Below are 20339 nucleotides of genomic sequence, written 5' to 3' on the forward strand. Positions count from 1 at the left end.
AACTCCACCACATTAGGAATGTAGCACCATTTTTCCTATTGAGAAAGGAATTTGCCAGGACGCAAATGAAAACTATTCCTTCTCAACGCCCTGTGCAAGGAACTAACAGGGACAAATCTCTGGATGTTTTATTCCATTATCAGAGTGAGTATGAGTTCCGAAGAATGAAAACTAACAAGGCAATGGTTTAATGAACTGTAGGAAGTTAGCACCCACCCATCTCCTAGGAAAATGAGGTACCGTATTGTTCGGCGTATAAGACGCACCTTCCACCCCCCAAAAAAGGGTGAAAATCTGGGTGCGTCTTATACACTGAATACAGCATTTTTTGGCCTACCGAAACTCTGCCCCCTTTGCAAAAATGGACATGCAGAGAGTTTGGGAGGTTTTCAAAGTGCTCCTGGGGGCTGGGGAAGGCAGAAATGAGCAAAAAAGAGGCCATTTTTGCTCGTTTTTGGCCCCCCCAGCCCCCAGGAGCCCCCTACAAGCCTCCCAAAGCTCTGCATGCCCCTTTTTTTTTTAAAGAAAAATGAGGTGTGCAGAGGGTTTGGGAGGCCTGCAGAGTGCAAACACTTTTTTAAAAAAATTACCTCTTCAAAATCATGGTGCGTCTTATGTTCTGGTGCGTCTTATAGTCCGAAAAATATGGTATTTTAGAAAATATTAAAAGGGCAGAATATTTCCCCTGAAGGGGAGGCAGAAATTCAGCCCCCAACCCCACCATCTTTGTCAATGGGCCATTAATAAGGCCTGGGCCAGTCTACTCTACATAACAAAGATTTACCTCCTTCAGGCAGAGAGCCATAGTAGGAATTGCCCAAAGCTCTCTCATTACATCATCGTCCAAGCAAGGCTCAACCAAACTTGAGACTCAAAAAAACACCCTACAAAGTTACCCCCTGCATGGCTCCATGGGAATCTGAAAACCAATCAGAATACATGCTCAAATTCAAAAGCCCAGAGAGGGCATAAAACCCAGGCACTCTCAGCATCTCTGCCCCTTTTTCTTCGCCCAGGATCTTTTAAGTTCGGGAGCCAACTTCCGGTTGGCTCGTTGGGGCTGTTTTTCGCCCTCCCCAGCGTCTGGAGACGGAACCTGGGGAAGGCGAAAACGGCCTCTCGCGGCCCTCCAGAATGGAAAAATCAGCTGTCCGGTTCGCGCATGAGTGCCGGAGCTGATAGCTGGCGTGCCAGCAAACATGGCTCCGTGTGCCACCTGGGCCACGCATGTCATAGGTTTGCCATCACGGTTCTAGGCTAATGTTTATACAAACCCCACTTGTAGAATGTTTCACATTCACACTCCTGAGCCCTGGAAAAGGCCTTTTGGGAAGGAAACAGCTGACCTGGGTACTTGAGAGACCGCCTGCTGCCGATCACCTCCACCAGACCGATTAGATCCCACAGATTAGGCCTCCTCCGAATTCCATCCGCCGGCCAGTGTCGACTGGCGACTACCCGGAGGAGAGCCTTCTCTGTGGCTGCTCCGACCCTCTGGAACGAACTCCCCGTGGAGATTCGCACCCTCACCACCCTCCAGGCCTCCCGCAAAGCCCTTAAAACCTGGCTGTTCCGACAGGCCTGGGGCTAAAGAGCCGTTGCCCCCGTCTCGAATGGTATGATTGTTGCGTGTTTTTAAATCATGTATTGTTTTGTGTTGTTGTTAATTTGTTTGTATCCCCCTTCCCTGGTTTGAGTTGTGAGCCGCCCTGAGTCCCCCTTCGGGGGGGAAAAGGGCGGCATATAAATGAAATAAACATTCAACATTCACCTTAATGCTCCCAAGAGGAGACAGACTCTTACCTTCTACTTCCTCGTCATCGCAGACGTGCTTAACGAAGGATGCCCCTCTGTCCAGTACGGCTTCATCCTCCATCCTGCAATGGCAGAAGACAAAGAATGAGTAGCGTGGAGAAAGCTTCTAAACTCCTGGAGAGACAGCTGCCTGAACCGGACCAACTCCTCCCGGAGATTAACGCTCAGCTGTTGCTCATGTTAACGAAGAAGAGAGCAGAGCAGAATCTCGTTTCCTTCTGACAATGCCACACCTTCGTTCCGACTTTTTCCTCTCTCTTTTTATTTTTATTTTTTAACGAGGATGCTCTTCTGGGCCAGCTCACCGCCGGCTCAGCTCCGAACCTTCTGATCAACTGATGGTGGGTGAGGGAGGGAGAGAGCGAGGGAGCAGGGAGCAGGAATCAAAGTGGAGTAGGGTTTCTCTTTCTTTCCTCCAATTTAAAAAAAGAAAGAAAGCCACCGGGGAGAGAGAGAGGAGCAAGAAAGGCAGACGCACAGAAGGCACACGAGTGGTGTGTTTGCAACAAGGGCTCCCTGCAGAGGAGAAGACTATCTGCTAACGATCGTGAGCAGAACAGAAGGTCCATGCTCGCCCGATGATGTGAAATTATTCAGTACCACCAACAATGCTGCTGGCCTACAAAGAGACCTGGGCTACGTGTCAGAATGGCCAACTCCAAATCTCAACCAACAAATGCTCTGCCTTACACATTGGCAAAAAAAAATAAAAACCAGTGTGGGAAGTTTATCACCCAGCCCTCTCCCAGAAAAAATGAAATATCCTAGGAAATATTGAAAAGGCAGAATATTTCTCTGGATGTGAAAAGAAAGATGTTTCAAAAGACAGAATAGTTGCCTGTAGCTTTCTGCCCATCCCCAGCTAATGGGCCATTAAGATGGCCAGGCTAGCCCACTTTACATAATAAAGACTTCTGCTCACTGCAGCTGTAGGGGGAAGGGATATTACTCAACTGACCACAAGGCAACTGAGAACTCATCACAGCCTAGAGAGTAGCCATGGCACCATGGGAGTCTGACAACCAGTCAGAATACATTTCTTACACAGGAACAGGAAACAGAGAGGTGGGACTAAACAGGGTATAAAAAGCCTAGCAAGCCCCTCCCTCAGCCCTTCTCTTCTTCTCCACCAACACTGAAGCATGTGATCACCTTTTCTGTTCAGGGCTCAAGCTTTGTGGCCCTGTCCAACAATAAACCATCTTTCCAAGCAGCCTCCATGTCTCCAGTGTCTTCTTCCCCACTTGGAGTTGAACCCAAAAGGACATTTCTTTCAACACCAGAACACCAAACACAAGCTGGGCGGATACGACCTCGTGGAAGGATCCTCACCCTGTCAAGGACCTTGGAGTCCTCATCTCAAACGAACTAAGCCCCAGAGCTCACCGTAACGGCGTTGCCAAAAAGGCATTAAGAGTTGTTCACCTAATCTTGTGAAGCTTCTACTGCAAACTAGGGCATGCAAAACCTTTGCCAGACCAATCCTCGAATACAGCTCATCTGTCTGGAACCCACACTGCCTTATCAGACATTAACACAACGGAGCGAGTCCAGAGGTATTTCACGGGAAGAGTCCTCCCCTCCTCTGCTCCCAACAGAATCCCTTGCACCCCCAGGCTCGAAATTTTGGGCTTGGACAACCTAGAAATACGCCACCTTCGGTCTGAACTGAGCCTAGGACACAGAATTGTCTGCTACATTGTCCTACCTGTCAATGGCTACTTCAGCTTCAGTTGCAACCATACACGAGGACACAATCGATGCAAACTCAAGGTAAACCGCTCCAAAACCCGATTGCAGAAAATGCGACTTCAGCAACAGAGCGGTCAACGCCTGGAATGTTCTACCCGGCTCTGTGGTTTCATCCCCACCCCAACCCTCCAAAATTTAATCTGAGACTGTCTACCGTGGACCTCACCCCATTCCTTAATTTTAATTTTACTTTTTTTATTTTTTTTTTACATTTTTTAATTTAATTTTTTTTTCTATCCACATAGAAAGTTTTAATTTTTCCATTTCATAGCATATAATCACACGCATACTATTACATAGTCAATATCATGTTGTATTATTAATTACATCAATTCATCTTACCATCAATTACCAAAGGGAAAAAAGAAAAAGAAAAACCCAGTTATTGGCTCTTCTGCTCTCCATACACCATATTTATACCTTATCCGACACTTTCCTCCCCCTCTCTCCTCCCCCTTTCTACATCCTGTCTTCCCTCCATCATTTTCTACTCTACTTCCCCTTCCTTTCTCCTTCTTCTCTCTCCCCTTACCACTCCTCCTTATACACCTCATCTTCCCCCTTCCCCCTCTCTCCTATCCCTCTCTTCCTATCTTTCTTCTCTTTTCTGCTTCCCATTCTTCTACATCCTGTCTTCCCTCCATCATTTTCTCCTCTACTTCCCCTTCCTTTCTCCTTCTCCTCTCTCCCCTTACCACTCCTCCTTATACACCTCATCTTCCCCCTTCACCCTCTCTCCTATCCCTCTCTTCCTATCTTTCTTCTCTCCTCTGCTTCCCACTCTTCTACATCCTATCTTCCCTCCATCATTTTCTCCTCTACTTCCCCTTCCTTTCTCCTTCTCCTCTCTCCCCTTACCACTCCTCCTTATACACCTCATCTTCCCCCTTCACCCTCTCTCCTATCCCTCTCTTCCTATCTTTCTTCTCTCCTCTGCTTCCAAGTCTTCTACATCCTGTCTTCCCTCCATCATTTTCTACTCTACTTATGGTATTTAAAATTCCATTTCAATATACATGAAAAAGAAAAAAATAGCAGTATACATGTACAATCATAATACCTTAAAGTCCAACACCCCTCCTCCAACTTAGTAAACTCCCCTCTCTCCCCCCCTCCCCCCCCAACCTCACCCCATTCCTAAGAGGTCTGTAAGGGGCATGCATAAGCCCACCAACGGGCCTACCGTCCCTGTCCTACTGTCCCCCCTTATTCGTATCTATTTCATGTATTCATAATCCTGTTTATACTTATGTTTGTTATCTTATACATGGTTGACAAAATAAATAAAACAAAATAAAGGTCTGAATGAACGCAACCAGGCTCTTAACACCAGCAAAGGACACTTTTTGTGGCAAGACAACACTGCGTATCACGTCGCCCTTAAGGCAATCTGACATTTGAGGATTACGCACACACACCAACACGTAGCCTATATCAATATTTTATACAGTCCTTCCTGTCTCCCCTTTCCTCTTCCGTGCCTCTCAAGTATACGCATCTCATCGCTTCTTCTCAACTCACAATAATAAATAAGAGAAGAAGGGCAGGCATGCAGCAGGCCCTCGACTTACAGCGGTTCATTAAGTGGCAGGTTTAAAGTTATAAAGTTCAATACTGAAAAAAAGTGACTTACGATCACTTTCCAAAGTTTAAGGTGGTTGCAGCATCCCCATGGGTCACGTGATCAAAATACAGACACTTGGCAACTGATTTATGTTTATGGTGGTTATGTGATCTATCTTTTGCAACCATAGAATAGAATAACAGAGTTGGAAGGGACCTTGGAGGTCTTCTAGTCCAACCCCATGCTTAGGCAGGAAACCCTACACCACTTCAGACAAATGGTGATCCAACATCTTCTTAAAAACTTCCAGTGTTGGAGCCTTCACAACTTCTGGAGGCAAGTTGTTCCACTGGTTAATTATTCTAACTGTCAGGAAATTTCTCCTTAGTTCTAAGTTGCTTCTGTCCTTGATTAGTTTCCACCCATTGCTTCTTGTCCTGCCTTCAGGTGCTTTGGAGAATAGCTTGACTCCCTCTTCTTTGTGGCAACTCCTCAAATATTGGAAGACTGCTATCATGTCTCCCTTGGTCCTTCTTTTCATAAAACTAGACATACCCAGTTCCTGCAACCGTTCTTCATATGTTTTAGCCTGCAGTCCCCTAATCCTCTTTGTTGCTCTTCTCTGCACTCTTTCTGGAGTCTTAACATCTTTTCTACATCCTGGTGACCAAAACTGGATGCAGGATTCCAAGTGTGGCCTTATCAAGGCATTATAAAGTGGTATTAACACTTGACGTGATCTTGATCTTGACCTTCTGATTAGCAAATTCAATGGGGAAGGGACAGCCGATTCACTTAATAACTGTGTTACTAACTTTACAGTCAATGGCGATCTTAGAGTGAATGTATTGGTGGGGGGAACTTGCAGATAGCTGCCTGCTGTTATCTGATTCTCAGGGGCTGTTAAGTGAATCTGCCTTCTCCACTGACTTTGCTTGCCGAGGGGGAGACTCTCTACAGCAATACAAGTGTTCATATCCGGCCCAGGGGGCGTATTTTGAGGACCCCTGATTTAGCGCAATAAAAAAATGCAACTAATTTTTCTGCGGACCACCAAAATTTTCTCACGGACCACCAGTTGGTGACTGCTGTTCTAAAGGCATAGAAATTATCGCGAACTAAAAGCTAAAACGTGGGTTCTGCAGAATACGAGAACAACAATTTGCACTTAATTAAGACTCCTGCAAACACTGAGGAAAACTAATATTTTCTTTGATTGGTGTGAAGCAAACCCAGCAGAGTTTAAAAGCAAATTGTCCCCCGTTTCCCCCACCCCCCCCAAAAAAGCCTTACAAAAACAGAACAATTTCTCTAGAGAACAAAAAAACAGCTTAAATAGACAGAGTGCTGCCATCTTTCGGCCAAACAATTCATCACAGCCTTGAAAATATATATATATATTAGATTTTACAACCCCCGGTATGCCCAAATATGGGAGGAAGATCACTACTTCCATTCTCTGTCCTTTGGCTCATCACAAGAGACCATCCAGGCAGAAACCCAATATTTTTACTGTTGCCTTTTTGTTACATTTGTTGTATTTGTGCTGATAAATAAATAAAGGGAGACTAGTATAGATCTATTTCAAGCGATCTAGCTCTCATCAGCTAGCCATACCTAGTTCAAATCCCAGTAAGAGTAGAATATATATATATATTCTCATTTAAACTTTTAATACCAATCAAATGCGCTGCTAACACAAATCACCGTGATGGTAAGTTTCACTGGAAAAATTATTCATCATCAAGTCATTTCCTTTCTCACCCCTCCCCGCCCCACTGATGTATGATCATGAAGAAAAAGAATCTCTTTCTCCCACAAGATCATTCATAAAAAAAAAATTAATGAGGAAGCATCTGAAGAATTAGTGTTTACTCAGTTCCATGTGTGTGTACACTATATTGCCAAAAGTATTCACTCCCCTGCCTTTATTCGCATATGAACTTGCTGTAAGTGATATCCCATTCCTAATCTGGAAGAGCCGAGGTGGCGCAGTGGTTAGGGTGCAGTACTGCAGGCCACTTCATCTGACTGTTATCTGCAGTTCAGCGGTTCTAATCTCACCGGCTCAAGGTTGACTCAATAGCAATAGCAATAGCAGTTAGACTTATATACCGCTTCATAGGGCTTTCAGCCCTCTCTAAGCGGTTTACAGAGTCAGCATATTGCCCCCAATCCGGGTCCTCATTTTACCACCTCGGAAGGATGGAAGGCTGAGTCAACCCTGAGCCGGTGAGATTTGAACAGCTGAACTGCAGAACTGCAGTCAGCTGAAGTAGCCTGCAGTGCTGCATTTAACCACTGCGCCACCTTGACTCAGCCTTCCATCCTTCCGAGGTGGGTGAAATGAGGACCCAGACTGTGGGGGCAATATGCTGACTCTGTAAACCGCTTAGAGAGGGCTGAAAGCCCTATGAAGCGGTATATAAGTCGAACTGCTATTGCTATTGCTAATCCATAGGGTTCAATATGACGTCGGTCCACCCTTTGCAGCTATAACAGCTTCAACTCTTCTGGGAAGGCTGCCCACAAGGTTCGGGAGTGTGTTTATGGGGATTTTTGACCATTCTCCCAGAAGCGCATTTGTGAGGTCACGCACTGATGTTGGACGAGTTTACGTGGCCTACCACTTCGTGGCTGAGTTGCTGTCGTTCCCAAACACTCCCACGTTCTTATAATACAGCTGACTTTGGAATATTTAGGAGCGAAGAAATATCATGACTGGACTTGTTGCACAGGTGGCATCTTATCACAGTTCCATGCTGGGATTCACTGAGCTCCTGAGAGTGACCCATCCTTTCACAAATGTTTGTAAAAACAGTCTGCATGCCTGGGTACTTGAGTTTATACACCTGTGGCCATGGAAGTGATTGGAGCACCTGATTCTGATTATTTGGATGGGGGAGTGAATACTTTTGGCAATATAGTGTATCTGTGTGCGGCTTTTGAAACTAGCAGTGATGTCAAAAGTTTTCTAACGGTACGACTCCCACTTTTTAAAAGATTAAAACATAAATCAGTTGGGTCTTGCAAAGAACCCTAACCTTTCCAAATATTAACAGGCAACTATTAAGCTGTTAGGGACACGGTGGTTCAGTGGCTAAAATGCTGAGCTTGTCAATCAGGAAGGTCAGCAGTTCGGCGGTTCGAATCCCTAGCATCGCGTAACCGAGTGAGCTCCCGTGACTTGTCCCAGATTCTGGCAACCGAGCAGTTTGAAAGAATGCAAAAATGCAAGTAGAAAAATAGGGACCACCTTTGGTGGGAAGGTAACAGCGTTCCGTGCGCCTTCAGCGTTGAGTCATGCCGGCCACATGACCACGGAAACGTCTTTGGACAATGCTGGCTCTTGGGCTTTGAAACAGAAATGAGCACCGCCCCCTAGAGTCGGGAACGACTAGCACATATGTGCAAGGGGAACCTTTACTGATAATTGTATTCAGTGGGAATTATCCAGTTATTTCCTCAGTCTGCATTTTCATTTTGATTTATTTCACTTTAGTTAAAGCAACGCCACTTTGTTTTCATGAATTATCTACTTTTATTTTACTTTATTACAGGTCATAACCCCAGACTGTATAAAAAAAAAGGGATACAATATAAAATACAATCTAGCATACACGTAATAAAAAGGCCTCTTATCGTGCTCGTTCTATTTTGCTGTCAACAAGGGGAAAAAGTTTTACAAGCTGCGCAAATTATCTTGAGATCTTTTATCTGCTAGAATAAGTTGTGCATAGAACTGTTCTATTCAGCATGAAAACTGGGGACCACTAAGAGGTGTTAATAACCCATTAAGAATGCCTTAGTGAAACTTACAATAGAGCTAAGAGGTGTTAATAGCTCATTACAAATGTCTCAGTAAACTTACAATAGAGGAAAATGGGGATCTCTCAAATTCACCACTTCCCTTTTTTACAATGCCTTTCAGCACTGGGAGGTTTTGCAAGAGTTGCAATAGTTATGAGTATATAACACACGAGTACATTATAATATACATACTCATAATATATGAGTATACTATAATAATAGTTACAAATAAAAGTTTAAGATATTAAACCTCAGCAACGCAAAGGCCTCCCAAAATTTATTTATTATTGTTTTGTAAACTGATCCAAAGATAACGTTGGTTTTAAAATAAAAATTTATTGTGATCCAGCTGAACTCTGAGTGACCTCTTGCTAGCTACTTTGATCAAAACATGTAAGGCATTCCACTGTTGAAATAATAATAATAACAATCATAAAGATGCCAGTACGTGAAAACAGTAAAATGGAAGAGAAAGAACTGGAAAAGATAACAAAATATAAAGACCTGAAAGCAGAAACAGAACCACTGTGACAAAAGAAAAGAAATTGTAACAGGTGTCTTAGGTGGGATCTCATAAACAACTGGAACATCACTGGCATTGACCAATTCACTATCAGTTAATTGCAAAGGGCAGTTTTGCTCAGAACAGCTTACACTCTCTGGGACAATACCTTTAATACCATCCAACATCAACATCTGCCTATCCCAGGTTCTTGAGAAGGGACTTGGATTGGCGGACCAAAAGTGCCAAATCCAGTCTGCACATCTGGCTGACCGTATAACTGTAGAAAGTTTAAAAAAAACCCACCGCTCTCCTAGAAAAACAAACGATCCGGGGAAATATTAAGAAAGGCAAAATATTATATTTCCCTGGATCAGAAATGGAGAAACATGCTTTTAGGCAGGAAGCAAACTCACTCTTAATAGCCCCCTCCTTTGTCAATGGGCCACTAAAAAGACTTAGCCAGCCTACTCTACATAACAAAGGTAGGGTTAGCCCTCCACAGAAACTCACCACAGGGCACCTGGGAAGAAGCAATGCTCAACCAAGCTTGGGGACTCAAAAGACACACAACCTACAAAGTTAGCTAAGACGCCCACCCTGCCCCTGGGAGTCTGACAAACCAATCAGAATGCATTTCTTACACAGGAACAGGAAACAGAGAGGTGGGGCCGAACAAAGAGTCTAAAAAGCCCAGGAACTCTCAGCAAGCCCATTGCTCTCTCTTTTTCTTCTTCACCCAACATCTGGAAGCATGTGATTCCCCACCTTTTCTGTTCAGGAGCTCAAGCCATGTGGTCCTGTCCACCATTAAAACCATCTTTCCAAGCAGCCTCCCTGTCTCCAGTGTCTTTTTCCCTCACTTGGAACTGAAACCACAAGGACTTGTCTTCCAACATAAACCGTAATATAGCAATAATCATTAGCTTGTAAGTGTAACATCTATCTTCCCCAGTAGGGGTTTCCAAACTTGGCCACTTTTAAGAGTTGTGGACTTCAATTCCCAGAATTCCCCAGTGCAGCATGGTTGGCTGGGGAATTGAAGTCCACAAATCTTAAAAGTCACCAATTTTGGAGCTCCCCTGTTCTACAGCGACAAGTAATAGCCGAAGAATGGTCCAAAAACCCCAAGCAACGTGGTGTTATGTCACCAACCACAGTTCAGAAATTGTGGGGACGGCCAATCAAAAGAATAAGGAAGCACAACTTTTCAAAGGTAATGCAAAGAGATGGCAGAGTTTGGCAGCCCTAATTTTAGAGGGAGTTTAGAACAGATGGTACAGTATAAAATGCTCTCTGTACTGTATCTGGCAAGGTAATATAATCACACTATTCATGATGAAACTGTACCAGGATACTCAAGACTGCCAGCCGCAGAATTCAACAAACTTTGCCCTGCCTAGACAAAATTATAAAAACGCAGACACAACATTTGAAATAGATTCCCATTCAGTGCTAAATATATATAGCCGTGTGAAATATTCAAGAGCCGGATCTCACCTTCAAAAATTATGTCATGATCATTTTGTCTCAGGAAGACTCCTCTTGCTCAGCAAAATCTGTGCCCATTTCTCACCGGCTTAGTGAAGGCAAAGTGTTCTGATTTGATTTTTGAACAGTATTTTCTCTCTCTTATCGGTCTCCTGGATCTTCTCAAAACATGCTCTTTCAAGCCCTAAAGCCTGCAAAAGTTTCACTTTTGTGAATTGCTTAGGGCTCCCGCTCCAGCTATGTAATTTCCTCTCTAAGACGATGACTTCCGCCTTTGCTGTGTGTGTGTGTGTGTGTGTGTGTGTGTGTGTGTGTGTGTGTGTGTGTGTGTGTATCCGTCCCTGAGCAAGAGCCTGGAACGCACAACGTTTATTGCTGTTCTGTGTCACAATCAAAGTTCAGAGCTTGCCACAGCCGTAAAAACTTATGGACCGGCGTTGCAGCTCATTGCAAGAAAAAACCAACAGCAACAACACAACCCTTACTATTGCTATAATTGCTAAAAGTTGCTTTCAGAAGCTGCGGGGAGGGGGGGAGAGGAACCTTAACAAATCTCTAAGTAAAACTTCCTGAAAAGAATGTCAACCAGCTAAGAAATACCTATAAGGGTAGAGTTAACCAATGAAAGGGCTCCATTGAAATGCTACTCCTTCAGCCATCAGTGGGAGAAGGAAAGGGTGGGGGGGGAGAGAAGGAGCAGCTCCATTAATAGCTGCAAAAGCCTTTACGTCAAGACATGGAGAGGAGAAAACGTTAGCCTTCACTCTGACGGGGCCCCTCCCTGTTGTGAAATAGGATCTTCCTTCCAGCCGTACACCAGGGGCTGCGTATAAAATCACGGTGTAGTAAAAGGGCAGGATAGTATGCACAGGGTCACTGGACCACAAGATGGAAGAGGTCAAATCTGTAGGAGGGGGGGGGGTAGAGAGAGAGAGAGAATGGGCCCCATCCGTCCTTGAAGAAAACTTTTTGGGGACTGTCCAGGCTGACCGCCTATGGAGGGATAACAACTTGGTAAGATCACACTTCGGAAGACAGTGTCCAATTTTGGTCACCAAAAAAAAAAGGCATTTGGAAAGAGCGCAGAGGAGAGCAATTAAGATGATTAGGAGGCTGGAGGCTGAAAACGTATGAAGAAGGGTTGCAGGCAATTGGCTAGGTCTAATTCAGAGGTCGGCAACCTGTGGCTCTGGAGCCGCATGTGGCTCTTTCAACCCACTGCTGCGGCTCCCTGTTGCCGGTTGGCTCCGCAATTGATAGGGCTTTCGGTTAGGACAGGTAGAGGAAAAAGGCTGCTGATTCTTTTCTACAGAGGGATGATGGAGTCTGTCATCTGCATAACTGTCTGGTTTGGCTCTGCAACCCAACAAGACAGACAGAGATTTCAGAGGATAATTAGAACTGCAGAAAAAACAATTGCTACCAACCTGCCTTCCGTTGAAAACCTGCACACTGCACGAGTCAAAAAGAGGGCTGTGAAAATATCTACAGACCCCTCGCATCCTGGACATAAATTGTTTCAACTCCTATCCTCAAAATGACTCTATAGGGCACTGCACACCAGAACAACTAGACACAAGGACAGTTTTTTCCCCAAATGCCATCACTCCGCTTAACAACTCATCCCCACAACACTGTCAAATTATTTACTAAGACTGTATTACTATTATTCTTCTCTTCCTTCCTAGTATCCATCTCTCCCCACTTATGACTATAAACATGTTGCTTGCATCTTTACAATTTATATTGTTTTGTTTCCCAGTTGATAGCTTCTTAGTAACCTTGACTGTCACAAAGTGTTGTATCTTTTTATTCTCGATGAATGTATTTTTATTCTCCTTATGTACACCGAGAGGATATGCGCCAAAGAGAAACTCCTTGGGTGTCCAGTCACACTTGGCCAATAAAGAATTCCATTCTACCTTCCATATTACTAGGCTGGGCTAGAAAAGGTGTAAAATGAGGTTAAGATCTAAGCACGCTTCATCATGAACCCATTCACTGGAAAGCTGCTTTGCAACAACTGAAATGTAAAATACCAGCTTGAGGTGTTGGGAGAAAATGTCCTTCTGGGTTCGGCTCCAAGTGGGTGAAAAAGAGACTGGAAACATGGAGGCTGCTTGGAAAGATGGTTTTAATGGTGGACAGGACCACATGGCTTGAGCTTTTGAACAGAAAAGGGGGAGAATCACATGCTTTCTAGATGTTGGGTGAAGAAGAAAAAAAAAGCAAGATGCTGAAAGTCCCTGGTTTTATGCCCTCTCTTGTGTTCTGATTGATTGTCAGTGTCCCACGGGGCCATGCAGGGGCAACTCTGAAGGCTGTGAGTCCATGTTTGGTTGAGCATCGCTTCTTCCCAGGTGCCCTGTGGTGAGATGGATAAAGGGCTAATACTATCATGCCTCAATCCCATCACCCCAGAGCTGATGGGGGAGATCTTTGTTATGTAGAATAGACTGACCCAGGCTTTTTAAATGACCCGTTGACAAAGGTGGGGGGGGGCTATTAAGAGTGAGTCTGCTTCCTGCCTAAAAGACATGTTCCTCCATTTCTGATCCAGGGAAATATAAAATTCTTCCTTTTCAATATTTCCCGGGATAGTTCATTTTTTTCTAGGTGAGATGCTAACTTCCTACAGAGGTTTCTTGAATGGACCCCCCCACCCCAATGAGACACAAGCGTCTGTGTCGGATGCAAATCCAAGCTAAGTCTGAAATAGGCGAATGGAAAATATACATTCCAGGGGTATCTCTCCCTCTCTCTCTCCTCTTTTTTTTTCCTAATAAAGACAAACCATTTCCATAGGCTTCTTCCTTTCCTGTTATAAACGCTCCTGCGAGTTTTTGCAATTCGTCAACGTCGAGAGGTTAAAAAAAAAAAAGAGAGTAAAAAAAATAAAAGAGTCCCGAGATTTTATCGGCTTTTCTCTTTAAGAGGCAGGTTACATAATGGAAATCTTTGTAGACTGAGCTCTGCTGGCATCAACACATTAAAGAATTACAGCCTTAGGAACAAGCTGCATGCTACCTAAAAATGCATTGTGTGTATTTGCCTTGAGGGGGGAAAAGGTCCTTTTCTCTCCTTCCCTTGAGTTTTTACAAAATGCCATTTCCTTATATTTTGCCATATGGCTGGCTGGCTGGCGTTATCTTTCCTTCTTCCCTCCCTTGGGTTCAGTTTTATCTTTTGGGGAAAATAAGGCTGCATAAACAGGATAGCATCAGGGGCACCAGCATTGGTACCAATTTGCTTCACATGCACTTCTTAGTCTTCTTCTTTTTTTCTTTTTTTTTTCAAAGTTTATTTATATGCCGCCCTTTTTCCTGGGGGGACTCAGGGCGGCTTACAACTCGAAAAGGGGGGGGGGAAACAAACATTTAACACGTAGGACAGTACGTCATTTAAAAACACAACATTCATACCATTCGGGTGGGTTACAGTCTTTAGCCCCAGGCCTGACGGGATAGCCAGATTTTGAGGGCTGTGCGGAAGGTCTGGAGGGTGGTGAGGGTACGAATCTCCACGGGGAGATCGTTCCATAGGGTCGGAGCTGCCACCGAGAAGGCTCTCCTCTGCGTGGTTGCCAGTCGACATTGACCGGCAGATGGGACTCGGAGGAGGCCTAATCTATGGGATCTAATAGGTCGAGTGGAGGTGATTGGCAGTAGGCGGTCTCTCAAGTACCCAGATCCACTACCATGAAGGGCTTTATGGGTGACAAATAGCACCTTGAAGCGTACCTGGAGATCGACAGGTAGCCAATGCAGCTCGCGGAGGATAGGTGTTATGTGGGTGAAGCTTCTATTCAGCAGATTTTTTTTATATTATTTTTATCCTTCTACAACACCTTACAGTCATGACATCAACATTGTTATGTCATCATACCTGCACATGTATATAATATTTCGCTTCTATATTTACACATCTTTATACACAGTTCTCTATATATTTATATATATATTGTTTTTTGGCTTAATTAATTTCATTCTTGTTTTGCAGCCATTTGTACCAATTGTTCCAAATTCCATAATATTCCGACTCTTCTTTATCTTTTAATTTCAGTGTTAATTTGTCCACCTCTGCACAATCCAAAGATTTTTTTTTATATCACTAATTCATCAGAGAGGTTATTTTGTTTCCAGCATTGGGCAAATGCTATTCTAGCTGTGGTTAGCAGATGTGTTAATATGTACTTAATTTTCTTTGTATATTTCCCTTTGATTATTCCCAGTAGAAAGATTTCGGGTTTTGTATTTTATCTGGTCTCCTGTAATTTCTTGCACCCATTTCCAAATCTTTGTCCAATATTTCTGTGTTTCCGGGCAGGTCCACCATATGTGATAATAAGTCCCTTGTACTTTTTTACACTTCCAGCAGGTCGGCTTCATGTTTGGGTACATTTTAGCCAATCTTGTTGGTGATAAATGCCAACGGTAAAACATTTTGTATGTATTTTCTTTAAGTGCTGCTGATTGTGTTAGTTTACAATTTGTGTTCCAAATTCTTTCCCAATTGCACTTCTTAGTCTTCTAGGTGTTTCTAGGTGTGGAACAATTTGCACATATCCAGGAGCACACTTTGTGAGTTGCAAATTCCAAGGCTGTCTTAATCATCTATGGCAGGTTCAAGGTCCAGATTATGGAAGAGACCCACAGAACCTCTGATGTAGCTCTTGAGCAGTAAAAACAAGGGACGCTAGAAAGTGCTAGTTTGTTACAGGTAGCCCTCGTCTTATGAACACAATTGAGCTCAAAATTTCCATGGCTAAGCAAGACGGTTAAGGAAACTTTGGCCCATTTTATGACGTTCCTTGCCAGGTTAAGTGCATCACTGCAGTTGATAAATTAGTATAGAATAGAATTGAATAATAGAGTTGGAAGGGATCTTGGAGGTCTTCTAGTCCAACCCCCTGTTTAGGCAGAAGACCATACACCACTTCAGACAAATGGATATCCAACATCCTTTTTAAAACATCCAGTGTTGGAGAAATCACAATTTCTGTTCCACTGATTAATTGTTCTGACTGTCAGGAAATTTATCCTCAGTTCTAAGTTGCTTCTCTCCTTGATTAGTTTCCACCCATTGCTTCTTGTTCTGCCCTTTGGAGAATAGCTTGACTCCCTCTTCTTTGTGGCAGCCCCTGAGATATTGGAAGACTGCTATCATGTCTCCCTTAATCCTTCTTTTCATTAAACTAGACCTACCCAGTTCCTGCAACCGTTCTTCATATGTTTCAGCCTCCAGTCCCCTAATCCTAGAATATTTCATTTTTCTAGGAGAGTGGTAGGTGCTAATTTCCTACAATAGTAAAACAATGGTGATCCAGTCCGAATTGGTACCAGTCAAGAGAAAATTAAGAGGAATTTTCTATTCCTGGCTGTTTGTGTTTAACCTCCCTCCGAGTATGGCTATACCTAAAAAGTAGAAAACGTAAAATAATGAAAGGAGGAAGAATACTACAGCAGGCCTGTCTGTTTTCTTTTTAAAGGCTATTCTAAAATGTTGTCCCTGTGCCAGCATCTGGAAGAGAGAATTAAACCCTTTATTAACCCTTATGTGAGTACCTAGGAGTAACCCCTATATGACAGCAGCTGGTTAGTTTAGCCATAAATAACTCATGACTATTTTGAGCCAGAATTAAATCCCTTTTAACTCCAGTGATGACGGGGTTATGCCATTCATCTGACACTGGCCCCACCCATAATCCAGTTAAGCCTGCCATGCAAATACAACCAATGTTTTCGCAAGGATTATCGAAAAAACGCATGAAGTACTTCAGACATGCAACTAATTAATTTCCATTCTTTGTTTTTTTTTCCCCCTTTTACGCTTCCAAAAACAATAGCCATCAGCTGCCTCTCTTTGAAATGTTTATTAGAATTTATGAGGCCACCTCCTTCCAACTTCACCTATGCGGGTGCCCACATATGCGGTTCAAAACATCTTTCTTGGCCCTGAGCAAAGTGGTAATGGCCTCTCAGAAATTGAAGGCGTGAAGCAATCCACAGGCCATTTTATTTTATTTATTATTTTTTTATTTTTTTTATTTTATTTATTTTTATTTTTTTATTTTTTTTATTTTATTTATTTATTTTATTTATTTTATTTATTTTATTTTTTTATTTATTTTTTTATTTTTTTTATTTTATTTATTTTATTTTTTTATTTTTTTATTTTTTTATTTTTTTTATTTTATTTTTTTATTTTTTTATTTTATTTATTTATTTTATTTATTTTATTTATTTTATTTTATTTATTTTATTTATTTTATTTATTTTATTTATTTTATTTATTTTATTTATTTTATTTATTTTATTTATTTTATTTATTTTATTTATTTTATTTATTTATTTTATTTATTTTATTTATTTTATTTATTTTATTTATTTTATTTATTTTATTTATTTTATTTATTTTATTTATTTTATTTATTATTTTATTTATTTTATTATACTTACTTTATTTTATTATATTTACTTTATTTACTTTATTTACTTTATTTACTTTACTTACTTTACTTACTTTACTTTATTATTTATTTTTATTTTTATTTTATTTATTTTATTTATTTTTATATATTTTATTTTTTATTTTATTTATTTTGATTTGTTTTATTTATATTTAATTATATTATATTATTATATTTAATTACATTACATTACATTTTTATTTTATTATTTTAATTATTTCCAACATTCTTAACTGCCTACTTGCCAGAGTCTTAAGTTGTGCGCAGAATATTGTAAAAGGGTAAACTATATGCAACTTTTTCCCCATATACAATTTTCTTCCCACCCCCCACCCCCCACTTCCATTCAATCATGTTCGGTTCTCTGAGTTTGCCTGGACAAATCACTGCAGTTTTCTTTGCAAGGTTTTTCAGAAATAGTTTGCCATTGCCTGCTTCCTAAGGTGGAGCCTGTGTGTGACTGGCCCAAGGTCACTCAGCTGGCTTCATGCCTAAGATGGGGCTGGAACTCGCAGCCTCCTGGTGATTGGCCCAAAATTACCCAATCAGCTTTCATGCCTGAGGTGAGACTAGAACTCTCAATCTCCTGGCGATTGGCCAAAAGTCAATCAGCAGGCTTCTATGCCTGAGGTGGGACTAGAACTCACAGGCTCCTAGCACTGGCCCAAAGTCACCCAGATTGTTTTCATGCTTGAGATAGGACTAGAACTTCCAATAGTGTTTTTAGCTGAACGTCAACCAGAATTTACAGTCTCCTGATGATTGGTCCAAACTCTCTCAGCTTGCGCCTCGGGCCTAAGGCAGGACTAGAACTCCCAATTTCCCGGTTTCTAACCCAGCGCCTTAACCACTCCACCAAACCAGTTCTTACAACCTTCTTACTTAAATCAGCGTGAATCAAAACAGGGCCAACCAGGACAAAATATAGTGGCCCGTTGTGGAAGACGTGGGAAGGAGGAGCCATGGTGACAAGCCGGGGTATCAATAACAAATGAGAAAGGAGGCAGGCACCGACCGACTGTTTCAAGACAGCTGTTTCCCTTGGCCCGCGGGGGTTACAAAGGAGCTCTTTCATGCCGGATCATATGCTCAATATCCTCGTATCCTTAGCGGAGTATTCACAGCAGCTTCCCCTGGCTTCATGCCTTCCAGATGTGGTGGGTTAGAGCTTCCATCACTTCCTGACGGCTGGATAATCGATGGTCTTAGACAAATTCTTTAACTTGAATTCCTGATGCTTGGGATTTATGCACAGCCTAACCACCGCTGCTGCAACAATGAGGATCAGTCACCTGGATGAATCATTTTATCACCATCCTTAGTTACAACAACGATGGTCAGGTTGCTTTACAATCATAGCTTGAGGACCACCCCTCTTAACTACACGGGCATGGGGCGGTTTTTTCTGCCCAAAAACAGTCAATGACAGTCACCTGGCCATTTGTCTGTCACCGGCAATGGGTAAAAAAACGGCATTGTATAGAATGCTTAGGAAATCTGTAGAATGCATGGCTTTTCTAGGTGAAACATGACATGTCTTGAGTTACTTTAATATGCTATATACTTTCCCTAGGCAATGGAATGGAATAGAATAGAATAGAATAGAAAATATGGAATGGAATGGAATAGAAAATATGGAATGGAATGGAATAGAGTAGAAAATATGGAATGGAATGGAATAGAATAGAAAATATGGAATGGAATGGAATAGAATAGAAAATATGGAATGGAATGGAATGGAATAGAATAGAAAATATGGAATGGAATAGAATAGAAAATATGGAATAGAATAGAATGGAATAGAATGGAATAGAATGGAATAGAATGGAATAGAATGGAATAGAATGGAATAGAATGGAATAGAATAGAATAGAAAATATGGAATGGAATGGAATAGAATAGAATGGAATAGAATAGAAAATATGGAATGGAATGGAATGGAATGGAATAGAATAGAAAAAGGAATGGAATGGAATGGAATAGATAATAGATAATAGATAATAGATAATACCTGTATTGACTTACTTGTTGTAACAAGGAAAACTTAGAATGGCATTTTAGTGGGAATTGTTTTATACTTTGCTGGTTTGCCTTGTGGCATTGCATAGAATGCCTAGGAAATGTGTGAAATAATAAGTGTTTCATACTTTGATGTCCCATTTTTGGTGTTCTGTAGATTTCCCAGGCTTTCTATAAAATAATTGATTTCACAGATTGACAATAACATACCCATCACTTAGAGCAGTGTTTCTCACCTTCGGTAATTTTCAGGTGTGTGGACTTCAACTCCCAGAATTCCCCAGTGTTCCTCAAGCTTGGCAACTTTAAGATGTGTGGACTTCAACTCCCAGAATTCCCCAGTGTTTCTCAAGCTTGGCAGCTTTAAGATGTTTTCTCAAGCTTGGCAACTTTAAGATGTGTGGACTTCAACTCCCAGAATTCCAGTGTTTCTGAAGCCAAGCTGGCTGGGGAATTCTGGGAGTTGAAGTCCACACACCTTAAAAGTTGCCAAGCTTGAGAAATACGGACGTAGAAGAACTGGCTGGAAGACTTCTCAATTGTGACCGAGAACCACAATCTTGCACAACCTCACTGCTGCGAGGTTCCATTCCCACTTGTCAGAGCAGAGTTCGACTGCAAGGTGGAGGATTTCGAGACCTCGAATAACCTCACAAAAGACGTATCTCACCACGATCTGGATTTTCACATATCCGTAAACCAAACCTCTTATTTTTCGAGCCACACATTCGTTCTTCCTAATGGATGCAAATGAACCCTGCAATGATGCAAGTGTTAAAGATGCTATTAACAGTCGTGACGCAGGGAGATCTTAACCCAGAAAAGCGCTGGGAACCGATTTCTCTAAACAAGTCGATTGCCTCACTAATTCCAGGTGTTTAGTTAATCGAATTAAAGAGTCGGGGCATCCGGCAGGA

The 20339-nt window shown here is 42.1% G+C and overlaps 1 protein-coding gene across 1 annotated transcript in view; it reads right to left on the reverse strand.

Moving 5' to 3' along the window:
* SLC4A4 (solute carrier family 4 member 4) overlaps nucleotides 1–20339 on the reverse strand; it is a gene marked incomplete in the record, with an annotated part of 161559 nt that overhangs the window by 114035 nt on the left and 27185 nt on the right. Inside the window, 1 exon segment of the mRNA XM_087723961.1 lies at nucleotides 1804–1877. Coding sequence (XP_087580087.1) covers nucleotides 1804–1876 — 73 coding nt within the window.

This window comes from Thamnophis sirtalis, unplaced genomic scaffold (assembly GCF_051295495.1).
Source record: "Thamnophis sirtalis isolate CommonGarterSnake01/CBP01778 unplaced genomic scaffold, rThaSir2_p1.2 scaffold_10, whole genome shotgun sequence".
Classification (NCBI taxonomy): domain Eukaryota; kingdom Metazoa; phylum Chordata; class Lepidosauria; order Squamata; family Natricidae; genus Thamnophis; species Thamnophis sirtalis.